This window comes from Mirounga angustirostris, unplaced genomic scaffold (assembly GCF_029215605.1).
Source record: "Mirounga angustirostris isolate CCGP_5_RB_7025 unplaced genomic scaffold, mMirAng1.0.hap1 SCAF_4, whole genome shotgun sequence".
NCBI lineage: Eukaryota > Metazoa > Chordata > Mammalia > Carnivora > Phocidae > Mirounga > Mirounga angustirostris.
The window spans coordinates 137,121,766-137,141,632 of NW_026991712.1; the positions used below are offsets into that span (position 1 = coordinate 137,121,766).

General features: G+C 40.0%; 1 protein-coding gene across 4 annotated transcripts in view; it reads right to left on the reverse strand.

Moving 5' to 3' along the window:
• Nucleotides 1-2,992: 2,992 nt before the first annotated feature.
• The window catches only part of DNAJC6 (DnaJ heat shock protein family (Hsp40) member C6), a 145,825-nt gene continuing 128,950 nt past the window's right edge, over nucleotides 2,993-19,867 (reverse strand). For all 4 annotated transcript variants that reach the window (XM_045897484.3, XM_064589015.1, XM_045897485.2 and 1 more), the window contains 4 exons: nucleotides 17,527-17,790; nucleotides 8,127-8,269; nucleotides 6,462-6,638; nucleotides 2,993-5,349 (listed from right to left, as the gene is read on the reverse strand). In XM_045897484.3, the coding sequence (XP_045753440.1) occupies nucleotides 5,248-5,349; nucleotides 6,462-6,638; nucleotides 8,127-8,269; nucleotides 17,527-17,790 (686 nt within the window). In that variant the 3' untranslated portion in view covers nucleotides 2,993-5,247. The remainder of the gene's footprint in view (nucleotides 5,350-6,461; nucleotides 6,639-8,126; nucleotides 8,270-17,526; nucleotides 17,791-19,867) is intronic.

Sequence of the window (19,867 nt, forward strand, 5' to 3'; positions counted from 1 at the left end):
CTGGAAGCTCTCTGAAACCAATGCTTCTGGGTTGGTTTTTTTTTTTTTTTTTTAAGATTTTATTTATTTGAGAGAGAGCAAGCATGAGAGGGGGGAGGGTCAGAGGGAGAAGCAGACTCCACTGAGCAGGGACCCCGATGTGGGACTCGATGCTGGGACTCCAGGATCATGACCCGAGCCAAAGGCAGTCGCCTAACCAACTGAGCCACCCGGGCGCCCCTCTTCTGGGTTTTTATGGAGGCTTCATTACATAGACACAATCAATTAAATCACTGGCCATTGGCAACTGATTCAACCTCCAGCCCCTCTCCCCTCCCCGAAGGTCATGGGATAGGACTGAAAGTGCCAACCCTCTTAAAAACGTGGTTGGCTCCATTGGCAACCAGCTGGATCCTTCGACGCTTTCCAAAAGTCATCTCATTAACAAAAGACATCTTTATCACTCTCTACACTTAAGGGAATTCCAAGGGTTTTGGGAGCAGTGAGCCAGGAACTGTGGATGAAGACCAAATATATGTAAGAAAAATATTTTGGTCATCTAAATGATCAGATATATACTTCTTATAAATCACAATATCACAGTTCCCAACAAGGTTCCTGCCCACGCCATCTGTCCTTTCCAGTTTACTAAACACTCTAAAAGAGAAAGCCTCTTTCTAAAGGCTTTAACCATCCCCTAAGAAAATCTGCTTTCCTTTTGCCAGATGCAGCACTGAAAAATTGTTCGTCCACTTACCCATTCCATGTTTCCTCAAGAATAAAAGAGTCACCAAAAAAGAAAGTAAAACCCTAGAAGCTGAAACCTACCCCTGACTTGGATGTGTAAGATCCACATCCTCCACCATGCTGCCTAGGACTTCAGTGAACCACTTTAGATAAACTGTCATAGTTTCTCCTGGCATTGAATTCCCTCACACTATGAACTAGGTTATATTATCTCCATCTTGCAGATGGGAAAACTGAGGCTCAAATAGTAACTAGGAATAGAGAAGCTGAGATACAACCCAAAACCGTCCAACTCTACAGTCAGACAGTCAGCACTCGTACTACTCCCTCTATATCTGTTGTAGGAATTAGAAGAACAGCAACCTCCTGTGTTTTACAGGGCAATCAAATCCATTTGTTCATTTTGATTTTCCCTTACATATCTATTAGTATCTGGCATACAGTTTACACAAAATATTGGTTGAATTAACAAAAATTAGTAAGTTTGTCATCCACAGTACCATCTCTCCCTATCCTACAGAAAAGGTCTAGCTTCAAACCCCAGCTCTGGGTAAATGTCTCCATGAGGTAGGATTTACAAAAACTGCCTCTCAGAACTTTTTGAGAATTAAATGAGAAAACAAATGTATATCATAGCACCTGGGGTCGTGCATGCAAGATAGATGCAGTGGCAACCATCTGCACTGGGGTAGGCTCTCGAATCAATTCTTAAGTCAAACCTAAGGGTGATGCAACCATTGAAATCAGTCAATGTTAGTTTCTCTCCTTAACTCTCAACCACTACTTTTTCTCACACAGCCATTCCCTTTACAGAACCTACAATTCAAATCTCTGCCATTTTACGTAGGCAGATCTCTGTCATTCCAAGGATGTAGAAATAAGGGCCAAAGGCACAAGTTTCTTTTGAAGCTTTTTTCTATTTGTGTTGTTCACTCCCTACAACCCAAGGTTTCAGTGTAATTCCAGCCCCAATACTCACCTGCAGTGATCTACTTTGTCCTACAATCAGTAACAATGACAATAGCTCCTATTTCGTGAGTACTCACTTGATAGCAGTTTATACGGTCCCTAATTCCTCCATTGCAGGGTTGCTCCAATTACCTCTATTGTACAGGTGATAAAATTAAGCCTTAGTTTAAGAAACTTGTCGAATATGACAGTCCTTAAGTAGAAAAACCAGGATTGAAACGCAGTCTTCTGATCTCAAACCAATACTGTACCATTATGACAAACACCATGATTTATCTTTAAAAAGAACAACCAAAACCTATTTATTTGACCTAAACTCCCTCATGGATGTTTCCAGCAGGGAAAGTGTCCTGTTGCTGTGAAAACTGTTTCTGGAATCCAACGTTTGTGTTCACTCCTTACACAATGGTGTTTCATCAGCAGTATTAGGATCCAACTTGAACATTCTTCCAGACAGACACAGTACAGGGATGATTCAAATGCTTTTGATTTGCAGCATATGCTTCCAAATGAACATGCTGCTTCTATCCTTAAAGAACTAAAATACAGTTGACCCTTGAACAATACAGGTTTGACCTGTACAGGTCTATTTATACATGGATTTTTTCAATAAATACAGCACAGTACTGTAAATGTGTTTTCTCTTCCTTGTGATTTTCTTTACATTTTCTTTTCTCTAGCTTATTTTACTGTACGAATACAGTATTCTGTAATACAGAACATTATATATTATACTGTATTATATACATATACATACAAAATATCTGTCAATCGACTTTATGTTATCATTAAGGCTCCTGGTCAACAATAGTAGGCTATTAGTAGTTAAGTTTTGGGGGAGTCAAAAGTTATACATGGATTTTTGACTGTGTGGGGGGTCAGAAACCCTAATCCCTGCACTTTTCAGGGGTCAGCTGTATCTGTTTTGACAAAGTCCCAGACTCCCAGGATCAATCCCTTTGCTTCAGCATACAAACACAGCTTTGAATATCCATTAATATTCTATCTAGGAGACCAGAATTTCTACGCTGATTCTTTCTGAAACAGTGTTTTTGTAGCATGATCCAAAGTAAGTGTGTGTGTGTGTGTGTGTGTGTGTATAGGGGAAAGGGCGGTATGGGGGTGGTTAAAGTATAAATCCAGAAATCCTCTCAGATTACATTTTGATGCAATTGTATTAAATGCTTTTCATATTCTTTTCCCATAACTTTTCTTAAAAGTGAATCATGTCAGAAGATATAACTCAAACTTGTCATTAAATTCCTATAAGAGCAAAAATAACTTAAGTTTCTACAAATATTTTTGAGCCTTTTAATATACATTACAAATATTTTAGACCAATCACATTTTGTTGTGTGTAACATATTTACAAAACAAAAAATATATTACAATAAACATGAATGAAACAGTGAATCTGATCAACAACAAGCTTTGTCACAACCAGATATTTAAAAGGAATGCAAAAACCTGTTGGTCTGCATATGTTAAGAGTTTTGAGATAAATAGGGGTCCAGAATTATAATGTATCTGGAAAAGAGATGAAGGAAATCCCAAATTCAATAAGTTAGGTAAGATTTTTTCTCATTGCTAATTACATAATGTTTAATGATGTTTTATACTGTGAACATTGATGAATTACCCAAAAATGATACAAAGCTAATATAGTTCTATCATTTCAAAATGTACGTGACATTCACATAATATCCTTTTAATTATTATCATTATATACTGTAGTTCACACAATATCTACAAATGTGAATGAGAAAAAAAAAAAAAACCAGGTCACAGCAACATGTCTCACATTCCAATTTTAAATAAGACAAGCACATACTGGATCAAACATTATTTCATAATACGTTAATAAATAACACCTATTTTGTTATGGTTACCTTGAACAGTGTACAGCTGTTAATTAAAAAGAGAACATTTTCTGTGAGTTTCACATTGTCAGTAAAGGGTAAAATAAATAACAAACATAACAAAAAAAGGAAGGAAGAGAAAGAAAGCAAGAAAGTGAGCAAGCAAGCAAGAAAGAGAGTTAGTTCCATATAGAACAGAAAGTATTTTTGACATGCTGCTTTTCTGGTACAGTTTGCCACAAGAAAATTAAAATAGAAACAAAAAATGATTGTCTTTTAAAAACAATTTTTGAAAGCTTTTCACAATATTAAGCATGAACTTTTAAGATTAGCATGGAAATCTTTTTGCCCATCTGCTTTGCATATATATACTATGCACATCGTGTATGTGCACACCCAGAGAGACTTCCTGAAGTCACGGGATAGCAACTGCTGAGCCCTCAAAATGAGAAACAGCCAAAACACTGGACTGAAATCCAACCAGTGTGAAGTCTGCAAAGGTCTCCTTCTTGCTTGGCTTTTACAGATGTCCCTGTGTGAATGCTGTTCCTGTGGACCTCCAGCTACTTTGAAAACAATAAACCCCACTGTAATAATCCAAGAGATCCAGTTTCAACAGGTGGGAGGGGAACCATTTGCCTGGATCCTGACAAGCCACCTGATTCAGTGGGAAGGTGAGCACAGCTCTCCCACCGCAGCTGCGCCTACCTCATTACTCGTGTTCAGTGTGGGGTTTCTATGCTCTCACCACAACTGCTCACAAACCTAGAGGACAGGGACTCCTTCCTAGATGTCGGTCCTGATACAATGTGACTGTGCCAAACTGCCTCGCAACCTGTTTCCAGCTAAGAACATTTTCTTGACTAAGCAAAAGAAAGAGCATGAAGCCTTATGGCAAAATTGTTTCTTTCAAATCAGGTTTAGAGTTGAAATTACATCATGAAGACATTTTCTTTAAGCAACCACAGTTTTCTAAAGGGAGAGGAAGGTAGCAGCCCACCTTTCTGACCAGGAACAAAGATTTCTATCTCCACAGAGCTCCCTGTTTTCTTTAGTCAGCATTTCCACTAAGTTTTAGCTTATCCAGGAAGAGCTGGCAATCACTGGATTGTAATACAATCACTTCCCACAGTTCAAGTTCTTTTACATCAGTCAGTCCTCTTGACCAAAAAAAGTATACAGTATTATGCTAAAGACCATTGTAAATTTCCATAAAAATAAAATACTCGGTGGTTGTGTTCCTAGAATCTATGTAAAGCCATGGCTCAAATTACATCTTTCCAAGAAAATCTAAAAACCATTAGTTAAAATCCATCATGTAATCCAATTATCATAGCTTTTGCTCATTAATCCTGTTCTCAGACAATGAGATGGGTGTTATGCCTTTGGTGACCTGTTTTCCATTTCCCCACAAAATGCTGAGTCAGCTCCCCAGAGGACAGGCTGGAATGTTGTAACTCCACAAGGTCGTCTGACTAAAAGTTCCTCCCCTGCTTTGGACTTTTTATGGTGGGGACTTGAGGAAACAAACATCCACATTCCTGATCAATGAGGAATTAATTCATGAGTAATTTGACAGTTTAGTACTAGATACATATTACTGGAGTTTTTGGTTCACCTGTGAAAACTTCGGAATTGTGACGCACGCTAAGCATTAGCACAGGTCTGCAGCAGGGATGGAAAAGCTCATAAATTAATACAGGGGCTTTTGACCTTGATTTTCAAATTCAGACCAGGCATCATTGAGCTCCATGAAAATCATCTTTGCATATTGTTCATAAGGCTGCCCGGTAGCCTGTAGAAAAAACATAAACAAAACAACACATTAGATACTGCAGACCCAAATTTTATTTGTCTTACAATTTTCACTGCTAATGTGGGGGCTCCAAGTAATTGAAATGTTTTTCCAATAGGCCATTTCTCTTTTTATAGTTCAATCTATGTGACCCTGATTATTATGACCTCCCCAGAACTCCCTCCCCTTAGGAATTCACATATGGTAACTCGTCCGTGAGTGAATGCGCTTACTGAGTGCTTACAGAGCACTTACTGAGTAATGAAAGACGCACCCATTCTCCAGAAGTACCTACCAATGACAAAGGCTCATGACAGCCTATCTACAATTGATTGTATTTCTAAATTCCTATTTTCCCATCACTTCCCGGCCTTTTGGCTAAGATCAAATGTAAATTCCTATTTTCCCATTTCTAAAACAAATTAAGTTCTTGGTGACTGGTGACATGGGCATAGTTTGTGTGTTTTTCTAGGTTCTTGTTTCTCATTCTCTTTTGATTCACTGAAACACATCGTTTCTCATTAACTCTTCTCTTCAGACTAATCACCAGAAGTATGGAGAAATGAAAATCAAATCTATCAAATTCAAGCATGTGTTCCCAAGTGGCATTTCAACCATAGCCTCACATAACAGGACTGGTATAAATAACACCGACTTCATCTATATGACAGCAAGGTGACTCACTTCTGTCTAAGAGGTTTCTATGTATTATGATGATTTCAACCGGGGCCATGTGGTAGTTTCTGACATTGTAGAGCACCTATATGTGGATATGCCTCCATGAAAACATAAACTGGCATCATCAATAGGATGACAAATTTAGGTCCATTTTGAATACTTTGTTGATTTCCACCAGTTCTGCCAACTACATTCTAAAGCTTCTTCCCTATAGCCGTGGCTAAACGTACTGCTGTATCTCTACAACAGAAAAATTTTCCTCTGTCCAGCTCTTAGCCCACCCTTACTATTTGTTATAGGCCAGGACACAATTTATATCTGATTCCTAAAAGTTAGTCAGTGGTAAATCACACACCTGAGTAAAGCCCCTTCACTCCATTATTGTATTACATAGTTTAATTTCTCTTGCTTTGTAAAGGGCAAGTTATACTCACTTTATCTGGGTGCACCACCAGCACAGCCTTCCTGTACACCTTCTTCACCTGCTCAGGTGTTACCAGGTCTGCCATACCAACTGGTTTCCACTTGGTCTCCCCAGCCCACAGCACAGTGTGCATTGTGGACAGAAGTGCTCTGATATTTCTCTCTTTGCCTTCAATCCATTCCAGAATCTGTCAACACAGAGGGAATTAGGAAATTCAAATGTTTTCAAGTCACAAAGATCTCCACCAAGACTCTGGAAACCCCTCCTGCCCCAGCAACATCAACTACTTGGGGCTCTGTGAATACTTCAAGCTCTTTCCTCAACCTGGGATCCTTTTCCACCTATATCTCCTGGTCTTTCTGGTTGACCCTTCATCATCCTTTTAAAGCCTGTTCAGGAATTTCATACTGTTCGCCTTTGACTGCTTGAATTCCTTCCTCTCGGCCCCACCTCGGAGTTAATCTCACTCCTAAAGCGTGAACTCCATGGATGCACACCCATGTCTACTTTGGTCTCTGTTATCTGCCTCTGTCGAGTGTCTGGCAGACAGACACTAAATAAGTACCCCTTGAAAAAAAGAACAAATTTCTTTGAGCTAATTCCTTGAACATGTTTCTGTCATATGTGTGATACTTTATTGAAATCATCCATGTGTTTGTCTTTCTTTGCCATTAGGCAGAGTTGTTTGAGAAAAGGTCCTGTTTCTTATACATCAGTATAACTCAGGAGCCAAATAACATGCCTGGTTCAAAACACAGCTCAAAAATTGTTAAATGAATGAATCCAAGTAGTTATATGAATGCTCATAATTTGAATCTTCTCAGTTTGAGCAAATGAGGTGATTAAGTTGAAGGGTTTGTAAGAATGCACCAGTATTTAGCACATAACGGATGTTCGTTCAGTGGGTATTTGTTGGTGAATGATGGCTACTCTCCCAAGCAACTAAATACCCTGTACCAGCTAAATAACCAAGCATAGTTTAAAAGAAATGAACCACTTTCTTTCAAAGAAAACTGTCAAGAGTTTGCCTAATGAACAGATGTTATTGAGATGGAGCATAGAGTTTTGGAAGAAATATGAAACCTCTCTGGTGTTACATGAAGTAAAGGCACGTGCAAACAAAGGATCCCATATTGCCCTCAAAAGAGTATCCAAGAATCTATGTATCTTTAACAAATCTGGAATTATGTTACATTTTTTCAAAATGTGTAAGATGGACTGGCTGTGCTAATCCTGGTCCTGGAGATCCTTTAATGTGGTCAACAGATTAGAGCACCATCTCCCAGTTAGTTCTAGCGTCAGCATATTTAGTACTTTGTCAGGTAGAAATTCACCCTTTCCATCTGTGAGAACATTCCAGTTCTCTTGATCTTTTACAAACCCATTCTCCACTACCTCACACAATTCATCCCCATAACTACCCTTTTGTTTCCAGGCTAAACCAGGAGTACCTGGTTTACAATTTTTTTTTTAATGGGGAACTATTCTTTTCCCCCAAATTCAATGCTACCTAGACTTCTAGAATCAAAACAGATAAAAGTAGAACTAGTCTGGTTGAAAGTTGGGGGGAAACAGTGAGAAAGCCAGGAACCAGGAACATTGATGGCTCCACACCTGGGACCTTGTCACATGACAGTCACACCAAATAATCACACTTGGCCAGGGGCTCACTCACCTTTAATTTCTCAGGATCCATTTCCTTAGCCATTTCCTCCTTTCTCATCTCAGCTATTGTTCGAGGTCCCTTTTTGTCTTTGTGTGCATTGAAACCTTGACCAGAAAGTAGGTCTTCAAAGTCAGCTGCTTTTTGTTTCCCTTCTGTAACAGAATTTTTTAAAAATCATTATAATTTTTACTCTTTTTATTTTTAATCCACCAAAGATATTTTTATTAACAAAGAATGTATTATTTGTTTCAGGGGCACAGGTCTGTGATTCATCAGTCTTACACAATTTACAGAGCTAACCATAATACACACCCTCCTCCAATGTCCATCACCCAGCCACCCCATCCCTCCCACCCCCTCCACTCCAGCAACCCTCAATTTGTTTCCTGAGATTAAGAGTGTCTTATGGTTCGTCTCCCTCTCTGGTTTCGTCTTGTTTCATTTTTCCCTCCCTTCCCAGATGATCCTGTCTTGTTTCTTAAATTCCTCATATCAGTGAGATCATATGATAATTGTCTTTCTCTGACTTATTTTCACTTAGCATAATACCCTCTAGTTCCACCCATGTCGTTGCAAATGGCAAGATTTTGGGGTCCTTTTGATGACTGCATAATATTCCTCTGTGTGTGTGTGTGTCTGTGTGTGTGTCTGTGTACCCCACATCTTCTTTATCCATTCATCTGTTGATGGACATCTAGGCTCTTTCCATAGCTTGGCTATTGTGGACACTGCTGCTATAAGCATTGGGGTGCATGTGCCCTTTCAGATCACTACATTTGTATCTTTGGGGCAAATACCCAGTAGTGCAACTGCTGGGTCATACGGTAGCTCTATCTTCAACTTTTTGAGGAACCTCCATACTGTTTTCCAGAGTGGCTGCACCAGCTTGCATTCCCACCAACAGCGTAGGAGGGTTCCCCTTTCTCCACATCTTCGTAACATCTGTCGTTTCCTGCTTTGTTAATTTTAGCCATTCTGACTGGTGTGAGGTGGTATCTCATTGAGGTTTTGATTTGGATCTCCCTTATGCCGAGTGATGTTGAGCACTTTTTCATGTGTGTGTTGGCCATTTGGATGTCTTCTTTGCAGAAATGTCTGTTCATGTCTTCTGCCCATTTCTGGATTGGATTATTTGTTCTTTGGGTGTTGAGTTTGATAAGTTCTTTATAGATTTTGCATACTACCCTTTATCTGATAGGTCATTTGCAAATAGCTTCTCCCATTCTGTCAGTTGTCTTTTGGTTTTGTTGACTGTTTCCTCTGCTGTGCAAAAGCTTTTTATCTTGATGAAGTCCTGATAGTTCATTTTTCCTCTTTCTTCCCTAGCCTTTGGCAATGTGTCTAGGAAGAAGTTGCTGTGGCTGAGGTCGAAGAAGTTGCTGCCTGTGTTCTCCTCTAGGATTTTGATGGATTCCTGTCTCACATTGAGGTCTTTCACCCATTTTGAGTCTATTTTTGTGTGTGGTATAAGGAAATACCACAGTTTCATTCTTCTGCATGTAGCTGTCCAATTTTCCCAACACCATTTGTTGAAGAGACTGTCTTTTTTTCCATTGGACATTCTTTCCTGCTTTGTCGAAGATTAGTTGACCATAGAGTTGAGGGTCCATTTCTGGGTTCTCTATTCTGTTCCATTGATCTATGTGTCTGTTTTTGTGCCAGTACCATACTGTCTTGATGATGACAGCTTTGTAATAGAGCTTGAAGTCTGGAATTGTGATGCCGCCAGCTTTGCTTTTCTTTTTCAACATTCCTCTGGCTATTCGGGGTCTTTTCTGGTTCCATACAAATTTTAGGATTTGTTCCATTTCTTTGAAAAAAGTGGATGGTATTTTGATAGGGATTGCATTTAATGTGTAGATTGCTCTAGGTAGCACAGACATTTCCACAATATTTGTTCTTCCAATCCATGAGCATGGAACGTTTTTCCATTTCTTTGTGTCTTCCTCAATTTCTTTCTCTTTTTTTTAAATTATTTTTTAAAAATATTTTATTTATCTATTTATTTGAGAGAGAGAGAGAGAGAGAGAAACAGCATGAGAGGGGAGAGGGTCAGAGGGAGAAGCAGGCTCCCCGCTGAGCCGGGAGCCCGATGTGGGACTCAATCCCAGGACTCTGGGACCATGACCTGAGCCGAAGGCAGTCACTTAACCAACTGAGCCACCCAGGCGCCCTTCCTCAATTTCTTTCATGAGTATTCTATAGTTTTCTGAGTACAGATTCTTTGCCTCTTTGAGTAGATTTATTCCTAGGTATCTTATGGTTTTGGGTGCAATTGTAAATGGGATTGACTCCTTAATTGCTCTTTCTTCTGTCTCGTTGTTGCTGTATAGAAATGTCACTGATTTCTGTGCATTGATTTAATATCCTACCACTTTACTGAATTCCTGTATGAATTCTAGCAGTTTTGGGGTGGAGTCTTTTGGGTTTTTCACATAAAGTATCATATCATCAGCAAAGAGTGAGAGTTTGACTTCTTTGCTGATTCGGATGCCTTTTATTTCTTTTTGTTGTTTGACTGCTGAGGCTAGGGCTTCTAGTACTATGTTGAATAGCGGTGGTGATAGTGGACATCCCTCCTGTGTTCCTGACCTTAGGGGAAAAGCTCTCAGTTTCTTCCCCATTGAGAATGATACTCGCTGTGGGCTTTTCATAGATGGCTTTTATGATATTGAGGTATGTACCCTCTATCCCTACACTGTGAAGAGTTTTAATCAAGAAAGGATACTGTACTTTGTCAAATGCTTTTTCTGCATCTATTGAGAGGATCACATGGTTCTTGTTCTTTCTTTTATTAATGTATTGTATCACATTGATTGATTTGTGGATGTTGAACCAACCTTGCAGCCCAGGGATAAATCCCACTTGGTCGTGGTGAATAATCCTTTTAATGTATCGTTGGATCCTATTGGCTACTATTTTGGTGAGAATTTTTGCATCCATGTTCATCAGGGATATCAGTCTGTAATTCTCTTTTTGATGGGGTCTTTGTCTAGTTTTGGGATCAAGGTAATGCTGGCCTCATAAAATGAGTTTGGAAGTTTTCCTTCCATTTCTATTTTTTGGGAACAGTTTCAGAAGAATAGGTATTAGTTCTTCTTTAAATGTTTGGTAGAATTCTCCTGGGAAGCCATCTGGCCCTGGGCTCTTGTTTTTTGGGAGATTTTTGATTACCGCTTCAATTTCCTTTCTGTTCAGGTTTTCTATTTCTTCCTGGTTCAGTTTGGGTAGTTTTATACATCTCTGGGAATGCATCCATTTCTTCCAGATTGTCTAATTTGCTGGCATATAGTTGCTCATAATATGTTCTTATAATTGTTTGTATTTCCTTGGTGTTGGTTGTGATCTCTCCTCTTTCATTCATGATTTTGTTGATTTGGGTCATTTCTCTTTTCTTTTTGATAAGTCTGGCCAGGGGTTTATCAATCTTATTAATTCAAAGAACCAGCTCCTAGTTTCATTGATCTGTTCTACTGTCCTTTTGGTTTCTATTTCATTGATTTCTGCTCTGATCTTTATGATTTCTCTTCTCCTGCTGGGTTTAGGCTTTATTTGCTATTCTTTCTCCAGCTCCTTTACGTGTAGGGTTAGGTTGTGTATTTGAGACCTTTCTTGTTTCTTGAGAAAGGCTTGTATTGCTATATACTTTCCTATTAGGACCGCCTTTGCTTCATCCCAAAGATTTTGAACAGTTTTTTTCATTTTCATTTGTTTCCATGAAATTTTTTTAATTCTTCTTTCATTTCTTGGTTGACCCATTCATTCTTTAGTAGGATGCTCTTTAGCCTCCATGTATTTGAGTTCTTTCCAACATTCTTCTTGTGACTGAGTTCTAGTTTCAAAGCATTGTGGTCCGAAAATATGCAGGGAATGATCCCAATCTTTTGGTACTGGTTGAGACCTGATTTATGACCTGGGATGTGATCTATTCTGGAGAATGTTCCATGGGCACTAGAGAAGAATGTGTATTCTGTTACTTTGGGATGGAATGTTCTGAATATATCTGTGAGGTCCATCTGGTCCACTGTGTCATTTAAAGCCTTTATTTCCTTGTTGATCTTTTGCTTAGATGATCTGTCCATTTCAGTGAGGAGGGTGTTAAAGTCCCCTACTATTATTGTATTGTTGTCGATGTGTTTCTTTGATTTTGTTATTATTTGGCTTATATAATTGGCTGCTCCCATTTTAGGGGCATAGATATTTACAATTGTTAGATATTCTTGTTGGATAGACACTTTAAGTAGGATATAGTGTCCTTCCTCATCTCTTATTATAGTCTTTGGTTTAAAATCTAATGTCTGATACAAGGATTGTCACCCCAGTTTTCTTTTGATGTCCACTAGCATGGTAAATGGTTTTTCCACACCCTCACTTTCAATCTGGAGGTATCTTTCGGTCTAAAATGAGTCTCTTGCAGATAGCATATAGATGGGTCTTGTTTTTTTTATCCAATCTGATACCCTGTGTCTTTTGATTGGGACATTTAGCCCATTTACATTCTAGGTAAATACTGAAAGATATGAATTTAGTGCCATTGTATTGCCTCTGTTCCTTTCTGTTCTATGTTACTTTTAGGCTCTCTCTTTGCTTAGAGGACCCTTTTCAATATTTCTTATAGGGCTGGTTTGGTGTTCGCAAATTCTTTTAGTTTTTGTTTGTCCTGGAAGCTTTTTTATCTGTCCTTCTATTTTCAATGACAGCCAAGCTGGATATAGTATTCTTGGCTGCATATTTTTCTCATTTAGTGCCCTGAATATATCATGCCAGTCCTTTCTGGCCTGCCAGGTCTCTGTGGATAGGTCTGCTGCCAATCTAATGTTTCTACTGTTGTAGGTTACAGACCTCTTGTCCCAAGCTGCTTTCAGGATTTTCTCTTTGTCTCTGAGACTTGTAAATTTTACTATTAGATGTCAGGGTGTTGACCTATTTTTACTGATTTTGAGGGGGGTGGTCTGTGATTTTGATGCCTGGATTTTGATGCCTGTTTCCTTCCCCAAATTAGGGAAGTTCTCCACTTTAATTTGCTCCAATATACCTTCTGCCCCCCTCTCCCTTTCTTCTTCTGGGATCCCAATTATTCTAATATTGTTTCATCTTATGGTATCACTGATCTCTTGAATTCTCCCCTCATGATCCAGTAGTCGTTTATCTCTCTTTTTCTCAGCTTCTTTATTCTCCATCATTTGGTCTTCTGTATCACTAATTCTTTCTTCTGCCTCATTTATCCTAGCAGTTAGAGCCTCCATTTTTGATTGCACCTCATTAATAGCCTTTTTGATTTTGACTTGGTTAGATTTTAATTCTTTTATTTCTCCAGAAAGGGATTCTCTAGTAACTTCTCTGCTTTCTTCAAGCCCAGCTAGTATCTTTATAATCATCATTCTGAACTCTGGTTCTGACATCTTACTAATGTCCGTATTGATTAGGTCCCTAGCAGTGGTTACTGCCTCTTGTTCTTTTTTTTTTGAGGTGAGTTTTTCCATTTTGTCATTTTGTCCAGAGAAGAATAGATGAGAGAACAAAATACTAAAAGGGTAACAACGACCCCAGAAAAATATACACTAAACAAATCAGAAGAGACCCAAAACCAGGGGGAAAAGAAAGGGAAAAAAAAAAATGATCAGGCTGGTGAATAGAACAGAGCCACACACTAGATTTTGGGTGTATTTTGGTCTGTTAGAAGAAACTGCCTCCCAAAATTTTAAAGAAAGAAAAACTTATATATATACAAAAATAAGGGTAAATATGATGAAGGGATGGAATATGACTATAAAGATGAAAATTCAAAAAAGATTTTAAAAAAGGAATTGATAAGAAGTTGGTTGAAAAAGGAAAGAAGAAAAATGTAAAAAAAATAGAAAAAGAAAAAAATAAAGAAAATTTAAAAAATTAACTTTGAAAGAATAAAGACATGGGAAAAAAGCCATGAATTCTCTGTGCTGTATTCCCCTAGTGCTGGAGTTCTGCCATTCTCATTGATCGGTAAACTTGGTCTTGGCTGGATGTTCTTTCTGATCTTCTAGGGGAGGGGCCTGTTGCCGTGGTTCTCAAATGTCTTTGCTGGAGGTGGCCCTGCCCTTGCTGGGCCAGGCTAGGTAATCTGCTTGGGTTTGCTCTTGGGAGCTTTTGTTCCCTGCAAGCTTTCCATGCAGCTTTGGAGGACGAGAATGAAAATGGCCCCGGAGGAGCCGAGAACTTGGGGCCCCACTCCTCAGTGAACCCCCAGAAAAAAGCAGTCAATCACTCCCGTCTCCCTGGTCTCCGGCCGCACTCCATGCTCACCCGGCCTGTGACCGAGCATTTCTGTCTCTGGCACACAACGCCATTTGGAGTCTCCAAACCCAACAGATTCCTGCGGTGCACTCCCAGCCACTCCTCCTGGGGGAGGAAGGGGAGTCTTCCCGGATCTGCTGCTTGTTGGTTCCCTGTTGGAAGAGCAGTTGCCTGACTGTGCCGTGGATCATGGTTTATGGCAACCCTGAGCTGAGAGCCCACTCCTCAGCTCTGTCTCTGCAGCCAGCTTCCCCGCTCCGATACCTGGGAGCTCTGCCGCACTCAGGCACCCCCGGGCTTTCTGTGACCCCAAGGATCCTGAGACCACACTGTCCCAGCGAGGGTTCCACCCCCTGCTTAGCCACTGGAGCAACGTCCCTCAGGGAAGCAGACTTCTAAAAGTTCTGATTTTGTGCTCTGGGGCTCTATCACTTGCCAGGAGTGGCTGACGGAGGCCCCCTCCCCCACCATCTATTCTCCTGAATATCACCTGGGATTCACTTCTCTGCACATCCTACCTTCCAGAAAGTGGTCACTTTTCTGTTCAGAGAGTTGTTGCTATTCTTTTCTTCGATCTCCTGTTGAGTTTGTAGGTGTCAGAGTGGTTTGATAACTATCTAGCTGAATTCCTGGGACCAGATGAAATTTAGGTCTCCTACTCCTCTGCCATCTTGCTCCTCCCCTATAATTTTTACTCTTAAACATAAAATCCTATCACCTCATAACACTTAGGGTCTCCAAGGTGCTTTCACATGCATTAGTCCTCTTACTCCTTAAACTTACCCAATGAGTAAGGTATGAGACTGTCATGCCCATTTGACAGATGAGGAAAATGAGGTCTGGAGAACCTAAGAGATTTGCCCAGAATCATATACCATGTCTGTGGCAAAGATAGGACTTCAGGCTGGATTGTTAAGACTAAATCCAACTCCATAACACCTTTCCCACTGTATCATCTTTTCATAGCTAAGGATATTCGTGATGCCCCCCAACCCCACCTGCCCTAGTCATACAACTAGTTAGTATCAGCAATGGGACTAACACTTGGGTTTGGGTACTTGCAGTCCACAGATGCCACTGCTTTCCTGCCCACACCCAGCTGACAGTTTGAGTCCCTCACAACAGTGCTCTTTTTCACCAAGTCTGCTTGTGGCTTCACAATCTTTCTTAATGTTTAGAGAGGTATGGTGGCAAAGAGCAAAGTCTCTGGAGCTGGACTCCCCAGGCTTGAATTATACCTCTGCCACTTACTGGCCAATGTAACCTTGGAGCAAGTCACTTATCATCTGCATGCCTCAATTTCCTCATCTGTAAAACAGGGATGGTGTTAACAATACTACTTACCTCATAGGGTTGTTGTGAGAATTGATAATTTAACATCTTAAAGGGTTTAGAATAGTGCCTCTTTAAATGTTTATTACATTAAAACAGAACCAAAACACAGAAATCCATGCTGTCAGTGCCCATCAACCAAAGTTGGCATGTGAAATGAAACCCATTTGTCATCTCTATACTGTAAGACATTCTGAACACACACGCGCACATGCACATGCTAAAATGTAAGTGGTCTGAGATGATGGAATTTGTCTGTCTTGTTCACTGCCATAATCCCCAATGTTTTCTACACTGAAGATGGTCCATAAATATCTGCTGACTGAAGCCAATCACCCTACATCTACTCAAAACAAAAATGGAGGGAAAGCCACAAGACTCTATGGAATTGTCTAAGCAATATCCACTGCTAACCAAAGAACAAACATGATGTTACATATTCCCAAGAAAAAAATCCCTGTCATGTTATTATTTTGAGAAGGCACTTGTGTCATATCCAGTAGAGTGTGACAGTTAAAGAGAAGGGGTTCTGGAGCAACATTGCCTAGGTTCCAATCTTGCCTTTGTCACTTACAAGCTGTATGGACTTAAGAAATTATTTATCTGTGGGGCGCCTGGGTGGCTCAGTTGTTAAGTGTCTGCCTTCGGCTCAGGTCATGATCCCAGGGTCCTGGGATCGAGTCCCACTCCAGGCTCCCTGCCTGGCAGGAGGCCTGCTTCTCCCTCTCCCACGGCCCCTGCTTGTGTTCCTGCTCTCGCTATCTCTTTCTCTCGGTCAAATAAATAAATAAAATCTTTAAAAAAAAAAAAAGAAATTATTTATCTCTGTCATAGATTTTTTAATCTACGACATGGGGTTGGTTTTGAAGATTATATGAAATAATACATGAAACTGCTTGGAAAAGCACCTGACACATGGTAAGCCCTCAATGTTAGCTACAGTTACTAGAAAAAGTAGAATTTCCTTTTCCATGTTCCACAGAGAGAAAGACTTGTTTCCTCACCATGTCCCTAAACATCTATACATTTAGTTCTTGAGTATGATCAGATCAATTGAAATGTAAAATACATTATAATAGGCTGTTTAAGAAACTCAAAATTAACCATCCCCACAAGGCAAAATACATTATTTTTTCCTTGTTATCAAGAATCCCATTCAAAAAAAAAAAAAAAAGGGAAAAGAAAGAGTCCTTTCCAGAGCATCCTCTAGCCTTAGCTGTTGGCCCATTTTGTGTTCTTTTAACTTTCTTCTTAGAAGAGAGAGGAAAAAAACCATCACAGAAAACCGAATGATCTCAGAAACATCCACCAACCAGAGCATAAGCAAGACCAAATGTCCAAGATGTACACACTCTTCTAATCAGGATCCAAGGGCAAATATGAACAGTGCTTGCAAGGTTCCAACCTTTCTCTCCTACCCCCTCTTCCAAAGGAATAACAGCTTCAAGAACCAGCCACCCCTCCATTCATATCCACTCCATATTCAGTTAGAGCTACTAAGCTAGGTGCTAATGATAACATGACACAGTCCCTGCTCTCCCTCCGGTCTCCATGTGGAAAGAGACAGACAAGTCTCAAAATAACGCAAGTCACAAAATAACGCAAGTGTTAAGAGCATGGTAAACCCAGGTACTTCAGGCACAGAGTGGGAGGTAGGGATCACGGTGTGCCTCTACAGCTGTAAGATTCACTCAGAAAGCACTGGGATTGTTTTCTGTCTCCTTCTTCGGACACACACACATACATACGTGTAGTATGACAATACGGGCTACCCTCTGGTCAGGCTACACACCATCATCCTTACCCAAATTAGCTGATCCTTTCCCACGTTCGCTCGGCCCCCCAGGCATGGCTGAGAAGCTCACGTTGTAGTTGGGTCGGTTCTGGGGAGACGAATGGGGGACGCTGGTCTGTGACTTCGACTGTGTCTGCTGCCAGCCATAGCCACCTCCCTGCTGCCACCCTCCCCCCATGGGCTGGGGAGATGCTTTCTGCGGTGAGCTGAGAGGTGGAAATCCTCCACCCAATCCAGTTGGCGTGGTGGGTTTGCTGGCAAATGAAGAACTACCTACAGAAACAAAAAGAGAGACACAGAGGAATGCTATTTTGAGTAGCCTCTAATTCCTGTGTCCCGAGTTATTGTTTTCAGTGACTTTAGTGGAAATGACCTTGACTGATAGCACCATTAACCTTCCTAATAGTTAAAGAAATTGCAGGTATACATTTCCTTTAATCTCCACAGTGACATTTTTAGGTATGTATTAATAGCCCCATCATTTTCTTCAGACAAACAAACTGCAGTTCAGAGCAGTTAAGTGATTTTTTTTTCAAGTCACACAACCAACAAGTGGCAGAACTGGGACTTGAATCCAAGTCTTTGACTCCAAGCCTGAAGAGCCCTGGCTTTTCCTACTGTGCCATCTTTTCTCTTCTTCCCACCTTCTAAGCACATTCGGTTTTTTCACTGGAAGAGAAACTACCAAATGACAAGAACAGAGAATAAAGCAAAATACGTTCACTCACTAAGGTACTACTTACATGTCAATGATTAAGATTAATCATTGTTTGTTATAAGTACAAACGTGGTTAGTGCCCAAGAGTAAACAAAGATGTTTTGAAATTTCACAAGTAGGTTTCAATTTCACACTTCTTGCATTTCACTGCAGGAGAGTAAACACAGCCAACACTATGACAACTTGGAACCAGGCAAAGGATCTTACTCAAGCTTTACAAAAATGATTATTAGTTTGTGCCGGGAATTTAAGTAGAATTCTGATTCCACAATCTCCTAATTTTTAAGAACTTGCTGCATACATGCTGGGCTGTTTCCAAAATACAAAGACCAGCTGTGACTTGTGTTTAAAGAGATAAAATGAGAAACTGAAATGTGGTGATCTCTAGGAACCCTTTCATGCACCAAACCCAAAGTAACAGTGATAATAAAATAACTAACATTTATGTACAAATTATGTTTGTGTATATTACTGCTTTCAATCTACACAACACTCTTAAGGAGGTAGGCAGTACTATTGATCCCACTTTATTTTTTTTTATATTTTTAATCCATAAATACTTATTTTTAAATTTATTTTTATTTTAAATTTAATTAACATATAGTGTATTATTAATTTCATAGGTAGAATTTAGTGATTCTTCAGTTGCATATAAGACCCAGTGCTCATTCCAACAAGTGTCCTCTTAATGCCCATCACCCAGGTACCCCATCGCCTACCCAGCTCCCCTCCAGCAACCTTCAGTTTGTTTCCTATATTTAAGAGTCTCTTATGATTTGTCGCCCTCTCTGATTTTGTCTTATTTTTCCTTCCCTTCCCCTTTGTTCATCTGATTTGTTTCTTAAATTCCACATGAGTGAAATCACATGATATTTGTCTTTCTCTGACTGTCTTATTTCGCTTAGCATAATACCCTCTAGTTCCATCCACATCATTGCAAATGGCAAGACTTCATTCTTTTTGATGGTTGAGTAATACTCAAAGTAATACTTTATCCATTCATCTGTTGATGGACATCTGGACTCTTCCCATAGTTTGGCTATTGTGGACATTTTGCTGCTATAAACATTGGAATGCATGTGCCCCTTCAAATCACTCTTTGTATCCTTTGGATTAATACCTAATAGTGCAATTGCTGGATCATGGGGTAGTTCTATTTTTAACTTTTTGAGGAACCTCCATACTGTCTTTTTTTTTTTAAAGATTTTATTTATTTATTTGACAGAGAGAGACACAGCGAGAGAGGGAACATAAGCAGGGGGAGTAGGAGAGGTAGAAGCAGGCTTCCCGCTGAGCAGAGAGCCCGATGTGGGGCTCGATCCCAGGACCCTGGGATCATGACCTGAGCTGAAGGCAGACGCTTCACGACTGAGCCACCCAGGCGCCCCTCTATACTGTCTTCTAAAGTGGCTGCACCAGTTTGCATTCCCACCAACAGTGTAAAAGGGTTCCCCTTTCTCCTCATCCTTGCCAACATCTCTTGTTTCCTGAATTGTTAATTTTAGCCATTCTGACCGGTATCTCATTGTGGTTTTGATTTGTGCCAAGTGATGTTGAGCATTTTTTCATGTTGACCCCACTTTAAAAATTTGGATTTAAATGGATTTAAATTTAAATCCAAATCTCAGAGAA